Source organism: Sapajus apella, unplaced genomic scaffold (assembly GCF_009761245.1).
Source record: "Sapajus apella isolate SASKATOON/1434 unplaced genomic scaffold, GSC_monkey_1.0 scaffold54, whole genome shotgun sequence".
Taxonomy (NCBI): domain Eukaryota; kingdom Metazoa; phylum Chordata; class Mammalia; order Primates; family Cebidae; genus Sapajus; species Sapajus apella.
The window spans coordinates 14,915,340-14,935,108 of record NW_022436994.1 but is presented as its reverse complement, the minus strand read 5'-3'; the positions used below and the strand labels follow the sequence as shown (position 1 = coordinate 14,935,108).

The 19,769-nt window shown below is 37.2% G+C and overlaps 1 protein-coding gene across 5 annotated transcripts in view; it reads left to right on the top strand.

Annotated features, from left to right (window-relative positions):
* Window positions 1-19,769, top strand: part of POU6F2 (POU class 6 homeobox 2) — a 469,840-nt gene that overhangs the window by 85,807 nt on the left and 364,264 nt on the right. For all 5 annotated transcript variants that reach the window (XM_032244455.1, XM_032244453.1, XM_032244451.1 and 2 more), the window contains one exon: window positions 8,807-8,978. In XM_032244455.1, coding sequence (XP_032100346.1) covers window positions 8,807-8,978 — 172 coding nt within the window. The remainder of the gene's footprint in view (window positions 1-8,806; window positions 8,979-19,769) is intronic.

Genomic DNA, 19,769 nt, shown 5'->3' with positions numbered 1-19,769 from the left:
ACATTCAAATTGCTAAATGTAAATTCACTTTAATCTGAGTTGCATTCTGCTTAAATCCTGATACCTATTTGAAGCCATTAGATTATGAAGAATGTATGAATGTAGGGTATGTGTATGCAATGTCAATATTGCTGTATAACCCCATTACCAAAAGACCAGATCTAGATGAGCCTGGATTGAACTCTTATTGATGCTTTTTCACAAAGGCAGCAGAAATTGAATTGATGGTGCTATTAGGTTGTCAATACCAGTGTCTCCCATTCTTCCCAGATAAGTATACATGAAGCATCGTCCATACAGTCATTTTAACCTCCTAGGGGCAAAGGAGCTACAGAGGTTCAAGGTGAGGACTCTAAGGAGGTGTGTCCAACTATGTGCTAGATACTTTGTGGAAGTCCAGAACTGTCAGACTCCTGTTTGATTGATTATTGTGTTGTTATTTCAACCTACAGGTTTGTATTGATGAGCTGTTTGGCTTATTTGCTTGCCTGTGTTTAAATACAGCTGCATCTGATTTCATTATCAATGGAAGTATCCGCTAGAGTATAAGCTTAGTTAAGAGGACCTGGCATTCATGGTGGGACTTGGAGACAGATAGAGACCCTAGGTGGATATCAACAGGAGAGAAGGACACTTATATAAAGTTCAACAAAAAGACAAGAGACACTTAAATTGCCCATATGTGCACACTCATTGTTGGTAATGAAATGCCATCCTGTTATACCAAAGGAAATCAGGTATTTGCTGTTTTATTTTTTTCTTTCAAGGTGATTCTGGACATTCACCTTAACCAAATATTCCCTAGATAAAGTGTTGCGGACTAGTGGGGATAGAAAATAGTATAATTTGCCCAGGACATCCTTTTAACAGAAGTGCTAGACCTTATTTTATTGTGTAACGAGCTTGCCTACCTCTAATACAGTGTTCATCTGACTGGGGGTCATCACCGGGTACAGTGGGTTGTGGTGCAGGTGGCCTGAGGCACCATTTGTATGTACAACTATTAGGTTATTTTTGGCAGATAATGGTAGTCAGTAGTGGTTAGAGATGAGTGAGGGTTTGCTGCATGGCAGTCCTCAAAGCCTTGCATTCTGGTTATGATGAAAACAAGCTCTCAGACCAAGAGCTGCCATACATTCAGATATTTATTAAACACGCTTTTATTACCAATTATTTCCAAATAGTTTACTTGACTTCTCTGAAAGCTTAACGAAGTCATAGTTCTCTGTCATTTTAGGTGAATCTAGCATACCTTACCTGAAGGTTCGTTACGGTAGATATGACACAGTTCTAGAGGCAAGATCTATAGGCATAAGCAACAAGACTTACTAGATCATTAATATTCTCTGCTTGCATGCAAAGGTGGAGAAGGTCTCCAAAATATTTTAGCCAATATACATATTTTGAATATGACTAACTTAAGCAAATGAGAACCTATTTCTAACCTCTATTAATGCTGATCAATAAGGTACTAATTTTACCCAGATTAATATAAATTATACTAGACAGCAAAATGCAGGGTGAGGGAGTGGTGGACAGTGAACAGTGTTTGTGGTGGCCACGCCTGGAATGTGGATTTTCTGATTGAATGCCAGTCTTGGAGCATGAATATCGATTAAGGCAACTGATCAAACCCAGGGTGGAGCTCATGGGTCGGCAAACTTTTTCTGTAAAGAGGTAGATAGTAAATATTTCAGGCTTTGCAGTCCAAAAGGCAAAATCCAGGCTGCCCCAGGCATGACCTTGACAGAGGCAGCTCCTTTCAGGCAGGAGCAGTTCTTGAGAAAGGACTCCTCTGCTGTGAGCCATTGAGGGGAAACATGGCTGGCTGCTGAGAAATGAGTGCCTTGGTTCTAAAGGAAGGATCTGGCCAGCACCCCACAGCATCGCCTACAGCATCTATTTAAGTCTTCAATTTCAGTGATTTGGTGACTCGTGCTCCAAACTGGTAGAGTAAAAAGTAAACCCCTAGTCAGTTAGATACCTTAATGTGGGAGTTAGATACCTTAATGTGGGAAGCAGTATTGTAGAAAATAGTCATTTGTATAATACTTTTAGATCTTTCAAAACATATTCATACACAGTATCTGTACATTACCTCACTTAAGTCTCACAATATCCTTGAGATATAAAGTCACATTGGTATGGGAACCAAGATGGAAGAAGAGATGGCAGTTCATGGTCCTGCCAGTAATTAGCGCTAAAACAGGGAATATCGACGGGGTCCCCTCTTTAGTTCTCCACTGTTAAACACGGCATTTATTTTTAGTTTTGAATGTTCCTGCTTGATTTTCACAGAATACTTATCTTATTTATTCGGGGATAGGATTAAAGAAAATTTCAGCCACACTAACTGTAAAATGGAGAGGCATGGGGAAAAGGCAGCAGTTGGGAATGTTGAATCCATGTTGGGATCAACATTTGGCTGTGAAAATCTACTGTGGGGCAGTCAAAGGTATGCATGTATAAGCTTAGTAATGAAGTGCATTGTAATGGAAACTTTTGTCTGTTGAATATTTGCTAGAAAGCTGGGATTTTCCACTGATTTTCAAAATAAATTTTATTTGCAGCCCAAAAAGTGACATTTAAAATAATCAGTTGTGGGTGAACTTATGGTACTTGTAGTGTCCTTTTTTGATCTTCTCAAATTTTCAAAATGTTCTACAATAAATATATATACTTACATCAATAAAAAAACACATAAAAATAAAATATGGTCTTATTTCAGAAAGTCAAATAGAAGGTCTTATAGAAAACTACTGAAAAAGTAAGGAAATATTGAATAATGAAAAATTAGAAATATTTTATAACTTTTGGGAGAAATACTCTTAGATTATCGAGCTAAACTAATTAATAATATTTGGTAATTAATAAAAGAAAGTAAGTTTGCTTTTCTTCAAGACTAAGGTAATGATATTCACATTTGAAGTTTCCCTTTCCCCAAAGCTACCAAGGCCTAGTTTCTTCCTCTTAATTCTTTTTGATTTTGACTTTTACCTCTTCTCAGTGGGCGAAACTAAACACAAAATATGACACTGTGTTTGCATCTTAAATTAGATGTAGGTAATTTGTTTCTATCTTTTTGCCTATGCTGAAATGTAGAATTTTGAGAGGAGGGAAAATCCAATACCTTTTTTTCTTTATAACGAATATAATTTTTCTATTGAATTCTAGGAATAGATCTGTTGTGTATTGTATAACTTTACCATACTTGAGTGCTTCACAACCAAATGAAGTGTTTCCCTGGGTTTTTGAAGCCTGCCTATGTTATTTACATTTTCCTCAAAGCTGTGCCGATGGCCTGTTTCATCGTTAGTTTGCATGTACGTAAAAATATGCTGGACCTCGTTCAAGCTCAGCGTAGAGAGGTGTGGCTATTTCCATCGTGTGGCTGCCACTGGACGCGGATGCTTGGCTAAGTTAATTATCTCACTATCTCTAGTGTCACCGACTATAAAATGAGAATGCATATGCTTATCAGAACTCTGTTGTTTAAATTATTGAAGATCTTTAGCTGAATTATATATCTGTTTATGTGGTATTATGTTTAGCAGCCTAGTAAAAAAAAAAAAAAAACAAAAAAGCCCACAAAGCCCAAGTCGAAGTCTCCTCCTTAATACAGTGCCTGTATCTACTCTTACAAGGTTTTACAATGGAAATACACTGGGACATCTCTATTTAAAAGTCACATGAAAGCCCATCAGAAGTTAGCATATGATGACAGAACATATGGTTAGTATATAGTAAATCATATATCATATATGCTAACTACACAGAAATAAACTCTAAGAAACATTAAGTAAAAGTTGTTAGAATGTGAGAAGCATCGGACAAATATGTACTTGCAGAAGTTTTTGAGCTTAGTATTATAGAATCATTAACAATTAGTGCCATAATTTATGGATAATCTAACCTGGCACGTTCCAGGTCTATTAAATAAGAGTTATAAGGCAAAGACCTCCCATGGTCAAATAATTTTGGGAAATGCTAGGATAAGAGAGTTAGATAGTTAGATGGACTTTCTTTCCTGGTAGACTTCCCTGCCGAGTTTTCCACGTGGGTACAACTGCAGAGCTCTTTTATTGTAGAATATCTTTTGGGACAAGTGTTTTGTGTAATGCACTTTGGGAAATATTGGGTTATTATAGCCTTTTCACTTTCTAGACAAAAAAACCAAGGTCAAACGTGGTTAAGTGGCTTGCCATGTTTATCTAGAGCGTGAAGCTGCATGCAAGCCTGGGTATTGAACACTCTCTGATGTCCTGTCTGCTATACTATATTGCCCCATAGATTTCATTCAAGCAATGTCAGCCAGAGAGCTGTTTTGTTCCTACCTTCTGTAGAGAAGATGATACTACACACAGCATGTCTGGGACTAGATTATTCAGGCTTTAACTCTCTTCAGAGCCACTGGCTCTGGCTCATAATCCAAAATCTGGGATACTCCATGAGTTACTAAGTCCATAAGCCTTGAATTTTTCACCCAATGCCTACTGGGTAAAAAAGATGCTGACGTTTGGAGATAAATCTGCTATGGCTGAAAAATACAGCTTTACCATTTAGCTGCGTGCCTTTGGCGCAAGAAACTTAGCCTACTGAGCCTCCATCTCTTATCTGTATGATGGGGCTAATACCTTGAATAGCTGGGGTAACATTAGATCTATCTGAGGAGCCTGTCTGGTAAAGGCATTCAGCAAGCGGGACCTATTTTTATTCCTTAATAATGCTTGAAGGAGACAAATAATCACTGTGTAGTTTCTTTTTTTTTTTTTTTCGAGATGAAGTTTCACTCTTGTTACCCAGGCTGGAGTGCAATGTCACGATCTCGGCTCACTGCAACCTCCGCCTCCTGGGTCCAAGCAATTCTCCTGCCTCAGCCTCCCGAGTAGCTGGGACTACAGGCGCGCGCCACCATGCCCAGCTAATTTTTGTATTTTTAGTAGAGACAGGGTTTCACCATGTTGACCAGGATGGTCTCGATCTCTTGACCTTGTGATCCACCCGCCTCGGCCTCCCAAAGTGCTGGGATTATAGGCGTGAGCCACCGTGCCTGGCCATCACTGTGCAGTTTCTGATGTTGATTGCAGTCCTCTCCTCGTAGGATGCAGTGAAATTTTTTTTTTGTGATTTGTAACACAAACTACCTCTCTTGCTTCTCCCTTTTTCACCGTCTGGTTCTTGGGCCTCTGGTGGCCCCTGTGAGTGTCCTGTATTGGCACATGCCACATCCTATCCTTGCACACATGCAATACTGTTCCATGGTGGACCAGTCACTTTCTTCTGTCAGGGCTGATAGATGTATTGCAAAGAAGTCTCAGCATCTTCTATTGTGATAGTAACAATTTCAGAGTTTCAGGTAAGAAGTCTTCATCAGCTCTATTTTATTTCTCACCTGTACTAGCTATTTCTGTTCCTGTTTACCACTGCAGAGATCCTTGTACAGGCTGAAGTTGCAAGGCTCTTACATTTCTACAAGCACCTATGTAGATACATGTTAGAAAATCCTCTCTTCACTCAGGCAGAAAGGATTTCACAGACTGCTATGGCTCTTGGCAGAGAGAGAATGACTTCCAAGCCGAGTGCTACTTGAAAGAGGCACTCCCCCATCACTTATAAGTCTGTACTCAGTGGTTACTGCTTGTGACACATTTTCAAATGGACCCCCCAGTGGCTGCAGCTGTGATTAAAAGCTGTCTGCTCTCTGCCTCACTGGGGGTTTGCTGTTTAACCATGTCATGCACACACACACACACATGCGCGCGCACACACACACACACACACACACATATATGTGGGCTACAACTCCATCATGGAAAACGTAAGGTATTTTGTAAGACAAAAAAAAATCAAATGAGTACTTGAATGATGAACTCTTGGATTTTTGAAGCTCAAGTCAGTGAAAGGCACTAGCTGGGAACCTAGCCATGTATGAGGCACGTAAAAGTAATTTGAGGAGGAAGAACTAATGGTCAGTGAACATATACCATCTGCCAGTGCATGCTTTGCACACATCAGCCAGGCAGAACATCTAAAGATTTAAGTGCACTTGTACCCAGCAGCTGCATTTCAGCCCGTCGGTGTGATTCGGGATTCAGTTTGACCCTTCACAAATAAAGCAAGAGCAAAATATTCTTTCTTAAGTTTACCCAGATATTCACTGGCACATTAATAATCATGTCTGACTTATCATAAGACTGCTCTTCTCAACATAAGTTTATCATTAACGTTACCTTAAAAAATGCTCAGATGAGCAGTGCAGCGACAGAGACTGGGTGTCTCAAAGGTACAGGTCACACCCCTTCCTTTAGATTACAGAAATTGAGGATTCAACCTTTTATAAAGTAAAAAGTATGGACTAGAATGTAAGCCTGGGATCTTTACATCACATGACGAGTATGCTTAGGAACACCATGAGGTCAAGCAGCAAGCGTTGTTCCCCTCCGTACCCATCCTCACACCAACTAAATCAGAACTCAAACATGAATGCTTTCTTAGATATTTAGGAAAGAGATCTGGAGAAATCTTTAGAATTGTGTGTCTCCTTTCCCGTCTGCCTGCCTCCCTCATCTCCCCCAAGTTTCAAGCACTCCAAATCCCAGCGACAAGACCCAGTAAACAAAATGCTAATCTATCACTAGCAAATTCAAGCTGACAATACTGTGAATCGACCACATTGATTACATTGATCATATTTCAAATATTTACAATACGGTGAGACAAGTCTAATTTCTTTTCTAAAGAGTTCAAGGTAGGTATCACCATTTCTGAGGGGGAAAAACAATGGAGAAATGTTTGTGGTTGCTATCTGCAATAATCTGGTGCTGACAGAGAGTAGTATTTTATTTAGTAATTAACAGTGTAAAGGGGAGAGGAGCTGTCATGTTGGTTCTTAAGCTGGGGAATGTGATGAAAGATGATATCTGCGATCTCATCCTTTCCACTTGTTTAGGATTGTCAGGATGAGAAATGTCAGCATTATGAAAGCTCGGCTCTGCTCTTGATATGATAAAACCCTTCAAAAGCCAGTCTTTCTCTCTCCCTCGTCCCCCTCCTTTCTTGCTCTCTCTCTCTCTCTCTGCACTTGCTTTTTTATTTATCCTGTTTTGTTAGATGGCAGAAATATAATTCTTTTCTTTCTTCCTATTATAAGCCACCATTTTTGTTTTATTATATGTTTCACAACCCCTAATGCCCCACTGAAAATTACCTTGTTAAATGACAGTGTTTCAAAGCCATGAATCCTTTCCACCATTCCCTCAGAGGTTTGAAACAGTCAACAGACTGTAAAGAATAAATAATAAAAAAGTATTGATTATTTTGATGACTGTGAGATTCAATTAAGTATTAATTTTGCCCTCCAGTGGACCTATCAAGGTATTCAAAAGGGAGGATTCGGCTCAGCTAAATGCGTGCTGAGTGCTTCAGCCTTAAATAGGGAGAAAATGTGTTTACCTACAGTATTTGAAGAAGAAGTGCATTGATGCACAGAGTCCAATATTTAAGTGCTGTGCAAATTAAGCCCTGGTGACAGTGACATTGTTTTCAATGGTATGAGTATTGACTAAAGAAGTGCATTTGATGACAGCTTAAACTATTTGTATTGATTAACATTTTCATAGATTATCATGTGTCATATCAAATTCACTTTTCAGGCATGAATACATTAAAAAAAAACACACAGGCATAACGCAACCAATGCAATGGTGGGACCCGGGAGCCTGCCGCCCACCTGCTTCTGTGCTGGTCACCTGTTTCCTGCTCAGGAACCATTTAGGCATGAACTTGGAAATAAATAGCTCCCAGATCTCACAAAAAGGGCACTTCTTGCTCTTCCTTCTGCATCCAATATTGTGTCAAAGCAATATTATGCATCTCAGTTTGCAAATGGAATAAAAGACTATACTTGGGAAATATTTCTGATCCTAAAATGCCCTCCTAAATGAGCTGAAGATAAAGCAGATCTAAATAATTAGGGGAAAAAGTTTGTCTTTTCTGGAGGTGATTTTTGTTTTCTTTTTCTTTAATGCTCTGGGTATAGGATGCTCTAGGCATCCGAATTATTGAACACAGTTTGTAAGTATTTTCCCAATTCCTTAAACATTTTTAAAATCAATTTTCGTATATTGTGTTGTATATTATTTGCTTTAAAATGTTCATTTGATTTGGGGTCAGCTCCGGTTCCCAATCTGGGACCAGGGAAGCCAACTTCTAAGGGTGCTTATAGAATTTACATAAGAAATATCTTTTATTCCATTGAAAGCCTTTCGAGGTCTCTTTTCTCCCTATCTTTTTTCTCTGCTCTTGGGATAGGGTTTAATTGCTTCTCCCCCGGGGAGAAGGCTTCTTAAAATAGCCTGTGGTTCCTCCATAGGGTGCTCTTCCTTTTTAGTATGTTGCTGAAGTACAAGCCCAGCACTTTCTTTTTTTCTTACTGCATTAAAGACAGAACAAGGTGTAAAAACATTCGCACAAAAGCATATCCCACAATTAAAGCTGTGCCGGTTAGGTTGCTTTCAAAGAAGTTTTTTTTTTTTTTTTTTTTTCCTCCGAAGCCTCCTGAATCTCTCACATGCTAGTTGAGCTTTAATAGGGTGGGGAGTAATGGAGAACTCATCGGATCTGTAATAGCTCTTCACTTGACTGCAGCCAGCAATAACAGCGGGAGCAGCCAGAGATAAGAGAGAGAGGAGAGAGGGAGAGTGTGTGTGGAAGAGAGAGAGAGAAGAGAGGGAGAGGGAGAGAGAGGACACGCACTCTAAAGCTGCCACTTTTTTTTCCTCCCCTTCACTCTTTTTGCCCATCCTAGGATCCAATGATAGCTGGACAAGTCAGTAAGCCCTTGCTGTCAGTGCGGAGTGAAATGAATGCGGAGTTGAGAGGTGAGGACAAGGCTGCTACTTCAGACAGCGAGCTGAATGAGCCCCTGCTTGCGCCTGTGGAATCAAATGACAGCGAGGACACTCCCAGCAAGCTCTTCGGTAAGTCTGTCTAGGTATTTCATTTCAGTACTACCATGTTGTCCGGAAGAGCAATCCAACCCCCTTACCCCCCTTTTTTTTCTGTTGTTCATTCAGTTTTCTTGTAAGTACTAAAAAGGAGCATCTTGGAGGTGCTAAACCACCGAAGCTGATTCCAGCCGGCTAGGAGGATGTCCTCCAAACTTTTACCAACAAGGAACTTATTCGCTGCCCATTTTGACTTGTCAAATATGGCTAGAGTCCCCAGGCTGGAAATTATTTGGGAAAAAAAAGAGAAAGTGATAATAATAATCAAGAAATCAGTTCCATTGTGAGAACTGGTTAACATTTATTGAGTCAATATCGACTCGGTTTCAGGTTGCTTTGCAGCCTTTTGTTAAGGGGAAGGTGAGTAAAGACATTATCTGTCATCTGAAGATGGGAGAGGAGAACTGAAAAATATCAATACAAGTCGTGCTATGCCAGGTAAACAAAGGTGGCCACGAGAATTGCTCTGAGAAATAACATTGTGTCATCACAATCAGAATGAATATTTCTTCTTTTAAAAAGGTGATGAGGAAAGAAAACAGGTTCTCTGATTCCCTCCGTTACCCCTCTCCCTTTCAACATGCTGTTTATAGCCTCAATAACTAAAAGTAGAGGCAGCCCAGGACCTTTTGGGAATCTTTGTTTCATAAACAAAACAAGAACAAGCAAAGTGCCACTCCAGCAAAGACATCTGTCATTCAAACAGATGACACTCTGTAAGCCAACTCAAGCAACTGTGATCTCTAATCAGAAAGGGGAGCAGGTTGTTGAGGCGCGTGCCTGAGTGATAGATGTTAATGGATGTCTCTGCTGGAGAAGCACTTTAGGGTTCAGGGTGATGTTAGGTTTTCAGAACAATTGTTCCTGAAACATTTGCTTTTAATTATTTTCAAGTGCCTGTGTGTGCACACACACATAGACATATGTATATATACTAATCTGATATATATATATATATACACACACACACACATATATATATACACACACACACATACATATATATATATATATATGGCAGAGTATTGCTTGGTCTCAGGTAAAAAACAATCACGTACCTGAACTTCAAAAAAAAATCATTACATAGACTGCTACTTTATTAAGCAAGTCAGCAGTTCAGCTTAAAACACAGGCTTTATTTATTTCTTTATTTTAACCTACAGAAAGAAAACTGCCTTGAGAGTTTGGCGCTTGCTTCAACAGATGAGCTTTTCCTTAATTTTAAATTCTTAATCAAACATTAGAGAAATGTCACAGAGAAACGTTGCTTTTCAGATTTTCTCTTGGTACAATACTATTTTATGCTTAACAATATACTAGATTCCAATTTCAAGAATTCTGTGGTGGTACCCTTTCTTTGAAAAGCAGCAGTGCCATCTCTGACATAAATTTCTTAACCCGTGCATTCGAGTTTTAGCATTTTCACCCTAAAGAAATTTTTTTAATAGTCTAAATTTTTATTCATATAGGAAGAATTAGTCCCTAAAACCTTCACTTCAGTTTTAAGAGAGTAGTGAGAAAAGTCAGATAAAATGATAAATTACAGGAAGGCAAAAGCCATGTCCAAGCCCCTCTGATGTTGAATATGCTAAGTAAGCACCTTGACTTTTAAAAAGTAATCAATTTTGAGTTCAACAAGCTACAGATAATAAATTTTTGTTCCTAAACTTTGCATGCATTTTAAAAAGAAGTAAATGGATTTTGTAGACTTGAGCTTGGAGCTCTAACTTGTTTTCTTTTAAGTAATCCAAAAGTGGGGTGATCGATTTTTTTTCATTTGTTTAGGGGTTCCAAGTGTGGAACATTGATTTGCATGTGTAGAGCAATACACTTCAAAAATTCCAAGATGGTAAAGAGGTTTGAATTAAAAGTTTAATTCAAAAGTAATATCTTTGTAGGTGCCATTTACTAAGGATTCATAGTTTAGTGTTAAGATCATAGTGGATTTTAGAAGGCATCCACTTTTCATTTTGACGTTCTCAACTTCTGAGTTTGTATGAGAGAACACAGCAAAGTCTACATCCTAGATCTTATATTCCTTTTGAGTTCACTTAATTGGCTTTGGTCTCTAGAATGCTTTTCAAACACAACGCAGGTATTTCCCAGTTTCCAATTAGGTCAAAAAGAAATCAGTAGATTAACAGTTTTGAGAACCTGAGAAAAAACTAGAGACAGTACGAGAAAGTAAGAAGAGAAAGGATTAGGAAGAAGGCACCCTAATGTTCTCATAAGATTTCCTTCTCTTTGAGGGCCTGTTATGCTCTTACTTTTTAATATTACTAGGACTTAGCCTTGGCAATTCTAGTTTATGCAACTGACTAAAACTTTCCAGAATAATTCTGTCCCAGAATTTTTAGCAACTTTGGCAACACAATTTAAGGAACCATGATTTTCTTTGATAAGCATATGTTCAACTCTGGTTTTTGTTTTTAGATATAGTCCTGATTATATCCTTTACTTGATAAGGAAAAATTGCATTCTTCCTGAATAGTTGACAGCATCTATGTTTTTATCTAAACAATAATTTTCTAATATACGCACTCTCTCAAACTATCATTCTTCTATATATACACTGTATTATTGAAAATTGGGCTTCTCTAATGAAAGGGGCAGATTATGACAAATCATGTGCATCTTGATGTGTTTAGTTTCATAGAGAGACATTAACCAACAGGAGACAAGCAGAGCTCAGGTTTTTTTGTTGTACCTGAAATTTCAGTATAAATGGATTTCTTTGAAGCCTATTCCCCCATCTGTGGCTTGTTCAAATTAGCAGTCCAGAGGACAAGTCTGTTTCCCTCACAGTATGGCACCTTCAGCCCAAAACTGCAGGAGAAAGGCTAATACTGATGCCCTCTATGGATAAACAAAGGAAATTCGAGGAACCATTGGGCCTTTTATGCCTCTGCTTAAATTGCACCTCTGTACTTAACAGCATCCAAAGGGAAACATACTGTGCAGAATGTTTCAGTGCTCTGAGCAGCTCAGAATACCAGAAGGAGAAAGGAGAAGCCATATGCCAGCCTAAGTAGAAAGTTCAGAAAAGGGCCCTTGTGTTTTATAAAGTAATTACATCAGTGGTAACATTTTGCTTAACTTGAACAGCCATGGAAACTAAAGTACACTTAGGAGAGATGAATCCACATTTCTTTGAGAAACATGTAGTTAGGTAGTTCTCTGTGATATCATTAAGTGGTACATTATTTATTCTTCTAAATCCTGTAGGATAACTATCTCCTTTTTCAGTTCATGACTGTATTATGCTAAGCTCTGAGCCGTAAGAAACAGCTTGGAGGAGAATAGGTTTGCGTGTGGTTGGGGGTGGGAGATTATCAGAGAGAATCTTGGCGCTGTGTCTCACAGGGCTTTAGCTGTGTGATCAGATGAGTGATGCTACACAGAGCCAGTCATTTAATATGTGACTAGCGATGTACATATTGGAAACCATTCTTAAAACTGGCCTTTGGCAAACAGTCTTAAAGGGAAGAGGTTGCTGTGTTTCTCTAGTGACATTTATAGTACTTGTGTCAATGTGGTGCTTCACTTTTAGTTATGCCCATCAAGAATTCAGTGTTCCACATTCAGTCAAGTTGGATGCTAAAATTCAAATGGTAGCATCAACAACTTGGTCGGGAAAATGGCCTCGGAAAGGATAAAACTAATATATATCCTTGGAAAAAATATGTGCACTGAAGTTTTCCCATGCACTCTCAGTTGAAGAAGTGAGATCTCATAAAACATGCCCTAAATATTTTCTCCTATATATATTTGAGATTTGAAAGATGATTTATTAACAGTGTTTCTCCTGGGAAAATTTTTATTGTTTCAAGTTAAACCTCATGATTTCTTTCCTTTAAGTCCCAGCTATCTTGGGTGGCTATGTTAGTCTCGGTGGCTGGCTTCTCAGCTGTACTACACTGTGGGTGAATTGGGCACACAGCTAAAAGCCTTGAGCTGAGATGGAACTACAAAACCATGTATAAGCATTGCATCCAAAGTAAAAAATTTGTGGTTGATTTTCTCTTCTGATATTGTGCTTTTCTAGGGTAAAAGAAATGCATGCAATGATACTTGTAAGAGTGGATATTTTCAGTGCCATTTATCTGTGAGCTGTTGGAAAAGGTCTTCAAGTTGGCTCCGGGATTCCTCCATGCTACAGAATGTACTATATTGTGTTTTTCTTTTCCTTTCTGTGATCTTTCTCACAGAAACATGCATTATAAGATATTTTTCTTTCAAATTGCCCTCCGGTTTGACTTGATTAGAATTTATGGCAGTGGAGTCGCTTTCAATGACAAAAGGATAAAGGACTAAATTGTCTGTCACCCCTTGAGACAGTGGTCTCTGCTGGCCAGTGTGGAGGTCATTGCAGGGCATTATGGGGGCTGCACTTGTGGGTGAGGCTGCCTCGCGCTGTTGCATCAGTGGAGGCCTTCATTATGGGATCACTGTCTTTATTACTTTATTTAAACGTCTCTCTCCAGGCTTCAGCACCTTGGGTATTTCTAATATTCTGATTAAATATTCTGGAGCCGGTAATCAGTACCAAGAACTTAAACTCAAGAGGGATTTAGCTAGCAAGGTGATGAGGTAAATTCCCTAGAGAAATAAAGTTATTTAAAATATGTATCATGCTTCTATGTTTTTCAAAGTTGCTATATTATATCAATTGACAATCTATACCCCTTTTCACTGTAGAAAGTTTTGCTGAAGAAATATTAAAAGTACATTTTTAATCAATGAAATAATTTGAGTAATAGATTAATGCAAAAACAGTTATTTGAAAGAAATCTATAGAAATAGAAACCTGTATTTGTGTAGGTAAGTGAGATGCATAAGGTATTTGTCAAAAATCAGTTATGGTTTAATAGTCAAACAAGCCCTTGTCATGCTGCTAACTACTTGAGTGAAAAAAAAATGTGCATTTGGATACATTTCTTAAATTTAAGAAAGTCTAATGCACTGGGATATTATTTTTTAAAAATCAGTGAGAGGCTGTGTGCATTTAAATGATTTTAGCCTAGTAGTTTTTTCCCCACAAAAAAACAATGTAATGCTGCATTGATAATAAATCCACTTTAAATAACATAAATGTGTAAGCTTTGAAATAAAAATAAATCGTATAGAGAGGCACTTGTGTTCAAACTTTTAACCGTATTTGTTCGTGGAGCTGCTCATTTCTAAGTGCACTTCACTGGGGGACAGTGCACAATATGTGTCAGAAGCATCAGTGGGGACCTTCCTGGTGGCCGCCTTTGCTAGCTCTTTACCATGCCTGGGGTGCTCAGATCAGGCCTCTGTATAAAGCAGGAAGTTCAATATTGCAGTGTCCAAGGATACCCTATGGTAGCACATTAGCAAAGTCAAACTGCTGACGTGGTTTTACTTTTTTCTCCCCTTTTATTTTGATTGCTGTGATTTTTGTATTTTGCTGTTGTCAGACATTATTGTTGACAACAATAATGCTGTTGTCATTAAATAGTCCTACAAACAACAGGAAATAAGGTATTAGAAATGAGATGAATCTATATATCATCACTCCTTTAAATGATCCCTTTTTAGTCTCTTGAATGTCTTGGATGTTTCTGACTTAAAGGTTACATGGCATTATAGTGTTTTTGTAGTTCACCCAGCCCAGTTTATGTCATAATTAATAAATAGAGGTGCATGCCAGATTCAAGCTCTCAAGGCTCAGCCCTTGAGAAGATTGCCTTCGCTCTTAATTACCTGCTTTAATTATACAGCTAGCATTCCCCTTCTCAAGAATTGACCAAATATGTTTTTCTCCCACTTCAACGTTGAGATTTCACTTGACCGTTTTAAGTGGACCTTGTTTGTTATGCGACAGTCAACAGATAATTTGTGAGAGAATTGCCACTTTCTTTGATTGACGACATTGCTGGTTTATATTTGGGGATTAATAATACATCAGACATTCAAACATTAAAAAGAAAGTAGATGTGAAGAGGAAGGGTAGAAGGTTCAGTTCTGCTATTGGGCTGCCCTGATTATTCAGGCCTTCCCTGGGAACACAGAGGCAATCGGAGAACAGGCACATTTGCCCAAATATGCACCTGGCTCCACTTAACATGTTTCTTGATTTTTTATGCTAAAGAAAAAGATAGCAAAGTGTTTATACCAAACTGGCACCCTGTCAGGGGGCAATCTGTATAAAGTTTCCCGCTGTCAGGTTAATAAATTTTTAAAAAATATCCAAAGGCAGAGATAGCTAGAGAAAGCTCATAGTAACAGTTGCCATTCTCCAGCGGATGGGTTTCTCTTTAATATCCAGCCTGGCTCTGGAATTTTCCTGTTTGTTGTCTTCCTGGGTTCTGTACTTAGCTTGTGTTTTTGTTCAGCTTTTCTTTTATTCATGCCATTTCAGTCTTACTTTTTAAATGTTTATCCTTTTAAATTTCAAATGTCTTTTCTTTGAGAGAGAAACAAGTGAGCATAATTTGTTTTAATTTTTTATATGGTATTTTGCAGTTGAACATATACTTTGTCATGCTATGACTCTGAATGAGCTTCTAAATCTATAAACACTGGACTTTTCTTTATGAATACCTTCAAGTAATATTTATTCATAAAGGAGTATCTGTGCTTTGGCAATATGGGGTCTTCTGATGAGGTCGATTATTAAACATGTTGATCTGACTCTTAATCTTTTCAATGTAAACTTTCACCTCCTGATTGTCAAAGTCAGATTTCATGAAAATGAAACAAGGGTGGACTTGTTTGGAAACATCTCCTACTCTATGTTGTGACACCTTATGAGTTATCAAAAATGGATTAAGCCCTTTTAGTGTGAATGCAGAGGTCAGAAAGAATAACATTGGGTCTCTTAAAGCTAAAGAAAGTTTGTCATTTGCAGAGAAATGGAAATTAACTTTGTTTTATAAGTATTCCAAGATAATTTTTTACAACTACCTAATCAAGATGCATACCTCCTGAGATCTCTTCTTAATAATTAGCTTCTACATAAAAAAGTCCTAGTATGCCATATGAATGTCTACATTTTATTTGGGAATAGAAAAGAATATCCCTACCCAAACTTCTTGTGGTTTTTTTCTTCTTAAGTGATTTTAAGATCTTACAGGTAACAAGAATATACTGTGATTTTTTTTTAATTAAAAAAATTAGCTACCTGGAACAACATAGCTAATAGTCTAAGCAAGTCACTATTATTGGAGGACCACACTGCCATTGAAACTATTTGAAAATATAAGGAAAAAATGATCAGATTATAATTAGAGAAACTAAATATAATTATACATGAACTAAATGCTTAAGAGATTTGCTATACAAAAGACCATTTGAAAATGGGACTCTATAATGAAGTCTGCATTCATTAAGATGGTTAAAGATGTTTTTAGTAAATAACCAAAATAAAACCTGTTAGTTTAGCTCATGAATGAAGTAGACTATAAAGGTATTTTTAGGACGCATATGATGTCCCAATGATAGCCAACATGGAACAGTGTCACAATTTAATGAATAGGTATATCCTGCCATATATTGTGTGACATTAAGTAGTTTTCTTAGTGTTTCATCTTTTTCTGTAAAATAGTAAGTGCTCCTTGGGATTAACTCATGCACCTTCCAAATATTTTGTATTACTTTGGTTTCATCCTATTAATGAGAAAAAAAGCATAATTATGACAGAAATTTGTGAAAGCTAAGAAATTCGTAAAGACTGATATTAACACAGTGTTTTTAAATAGCAATGCTAATTTATCCATATTCTTACCACTTCCATACTTTTTTCCCCTATATTTTCTTTCTTAGGCACTGTGAGTGCACAGTGAAAAAAGCATAATGCTGTCTGTATAAAATATTTTCATGTGTCTATGGCCTGCTTTTCTCCATATTTTCTTCATACACATATAATCCTTCAAATTGTCTTACTAAATCTGTAGTATGTATGTATTTTCTCTTTTATAAAACTAACAAAGGCTAATTTATAATAATAAGCTTTCTTTTAGTTCATGCTATACATCCATCATTTAAATGTACTTTTCCTGTATATTTAAAAATAGTTTCCTGATAGATTTATAAAAATTAATACCTTACAAAAAAAAGGGAAACTAATTATACTATAGTATTGCTTCAGCTATACTTGGGCTAAAATCCAAGTTCCAGTGTCTCTTCGATGCTGCTATTCACTGAACAGAGGAGAAAAGAGGATTCCTCAGGATTTGTGCAGCTTAATTCAGTAAAGAAATCTGTGGTTTTCTGGACAGCTTGACTTACAGAAAATATATGTATTTTTAAAGCATACAAACTTACCCAAGCTAGAGAAGACTCTTGGATCTAAATATTTGGTATCTAAATATTTGTCTATTTCTGTAATATACATATATCACAATATAAATATTCATCCTTTTCTTTTTTAAGTCAAAGGCATTTATTCAATAGTTATTAAGCACGATTTTTGTTACACATTCCTTTAAGGATTCTATGTGCCTATATATCAAGGTAGAATGAGTGATTGGTACACAATAAAGAAATCATATTTTAAACATTTACTATTAAAGTAATGTGGTATGATGAATCTCCTTTTGCAGTTCTTGATGACCACATATGTGGTGATTTGTCTTTTAATACCAATATGGCAAGATTTATTTTTACAAATTAATGATTTGGGGTATCATCATTGTCAAAACAAAAGAGAATCTAAGGGGTTAATATGATTTAAAAATGCAAATATTTGAAGCTGTTTTAAAAGCATGAAAAATTATTACTGCGCATGACTTTTTGCTCAAATTAACCCAGGGTAGAGGAGAATAAAAACTTAAATGGAATCCTACATGTTCCTGTATTTAAAAACGTATACACATGGAAGTCTCGTGGGGAGTGAAATGCACTTTATCAAAACTGGCATTTTTTAAAATATACCTACTTCATTTCCCCAAATATTGCAAAATAGAAATGTGTCAGAAAGGAAGCATACAATTTGCAAAAGAAGCATGCAGGAAATATTGCATGAAACTCCTGTTTCAATGGATCTATTTAATTAAATCCATACACTGTTCTGTAATCTGTGAATGGGTAAATATCCAGAACAAGGATTCTCTTGATTATGAGAGAAAACTTTCACAAACTTTTGGAGGGAACGTGTATAATTGTTTTAAGTGTTGATTGGCTCATTTTATTCTGATTCCTAAGATAAAGGCAGTTTTCAGTCTTAAGCCTTAACCTAAGAAATTGCTCAAATTTCAGGTAGACTAGTCTATTTCTTTGCTCGAGTTTGAATCTTTACTTCTCTCATTAATTACATCATGTATTCATAGTAATTTTCTAATAAGCCAAATGGAATCTGCAGGCCATCAACAAAGTGTTAAAAATTATGCCTCATGTTTTAAAAGGGATTAATGTCTACAGCTGCCTGCTTATGAAAAAAGAGCTGGTCACATTGGAGACTGCTGATGGCATTGAGGTGGTTGCAGTAGCCTAGAATGGTGGCTACACGTCTTGTCATCTGTAGTGCATCAATATGTTTTTATAATGATACAATAACCTGAACCCTGTAACGGTTTATGGTCCTTTTGAGAATTCCTGTGGATTCTTAGAGTGACGGAGGTCTGAGAAAAGATCTTGAAAGCTTTCACAAAATCTGGCTTGGTGACAGAAAACTAGCAGGACTGTGATTTAACTGCTAAGAAATCCTATTGACCAGGAACATCATTAAACTTTTAAGTTAAAACAAAAACCACAAAATAAATGGTAGATGCAAAGGATAAGGGATACCCAAAGTGACGGTGAAAATTTTAAAAGTGCTGAAGGTTCTTAGATAAGAGGCAAAATGTAGCAAGCCCATTGTTGATCTTGATCTCCTACTTAGAAATAAGCATTTTTTAATATACTGTTCTGAATATTGCAGTGTGTGTTGGAAATCTGTAATTCGTGCATTTCCTTTATGGAATCTGTCAGAATTGATTGTTTCTCTTTCATTTTCTCTGGCTATGTTTAGTCAATGATAAATAAAGAGCTTGAATTTTGAATCTGGCACCAGTGAGATATAAAACCAGAAACAGCAAGAAATAACCATGATGAGTAACTTCACATCAGTACATGCACGGAGATCTCAGTCCTGTTAACATTTGTAATACTGCTAATTTCTATGGGCTTTTTAAAATACTTCCACATGAGCTCTCAAAACCCATACAAGTGGGGCATGTAAAGTAAATTGTTTGTCACTTGCCGACGACCTGCCATATTTATTGTCAGGAGAAATGGACATTAGTTGGAAAAGCAGTTGTTAAAGGCCAAACAATTTTTAAAGATGGCAAAGATGCGCGAGGGTTTTCCTTTTTCTAACAATGAGCCACCCCTTCAGACATCAAAAGACAAGATAATAAGACACTTCAAGCACAATTCAAGATTATAGTCAACATCTAAAGGCTCATCTCTTGTCAGTTTGCATTTACTCTCCCAGGGATGTGATGCTTCTATCATCTTTCTGTCAAGAGGAGTCTGGCAGAAGAAGCGAGGGCTCTTATTTCGCACACTTAGGGTTTTTTATCAAATCGCCCACACTCGTTCTGATTCAGCCAAAATGGGGGGATAATTTGAAGAAGGTCAGGCACAAGTACAAAAATCTCATATTGATTTGTGTGATTAGAAGGCATTAAAATTGCACGTTTATGTTAGTTGCTGAGATGTTTTGTCAGTTTATTGGGTAATACACTTTTGCAGCCTAGAAAAAAAAAAGATGACTTAAAATTTAAAAATAGATGGCTGAAAGCCGAAATGGTTCGTTTT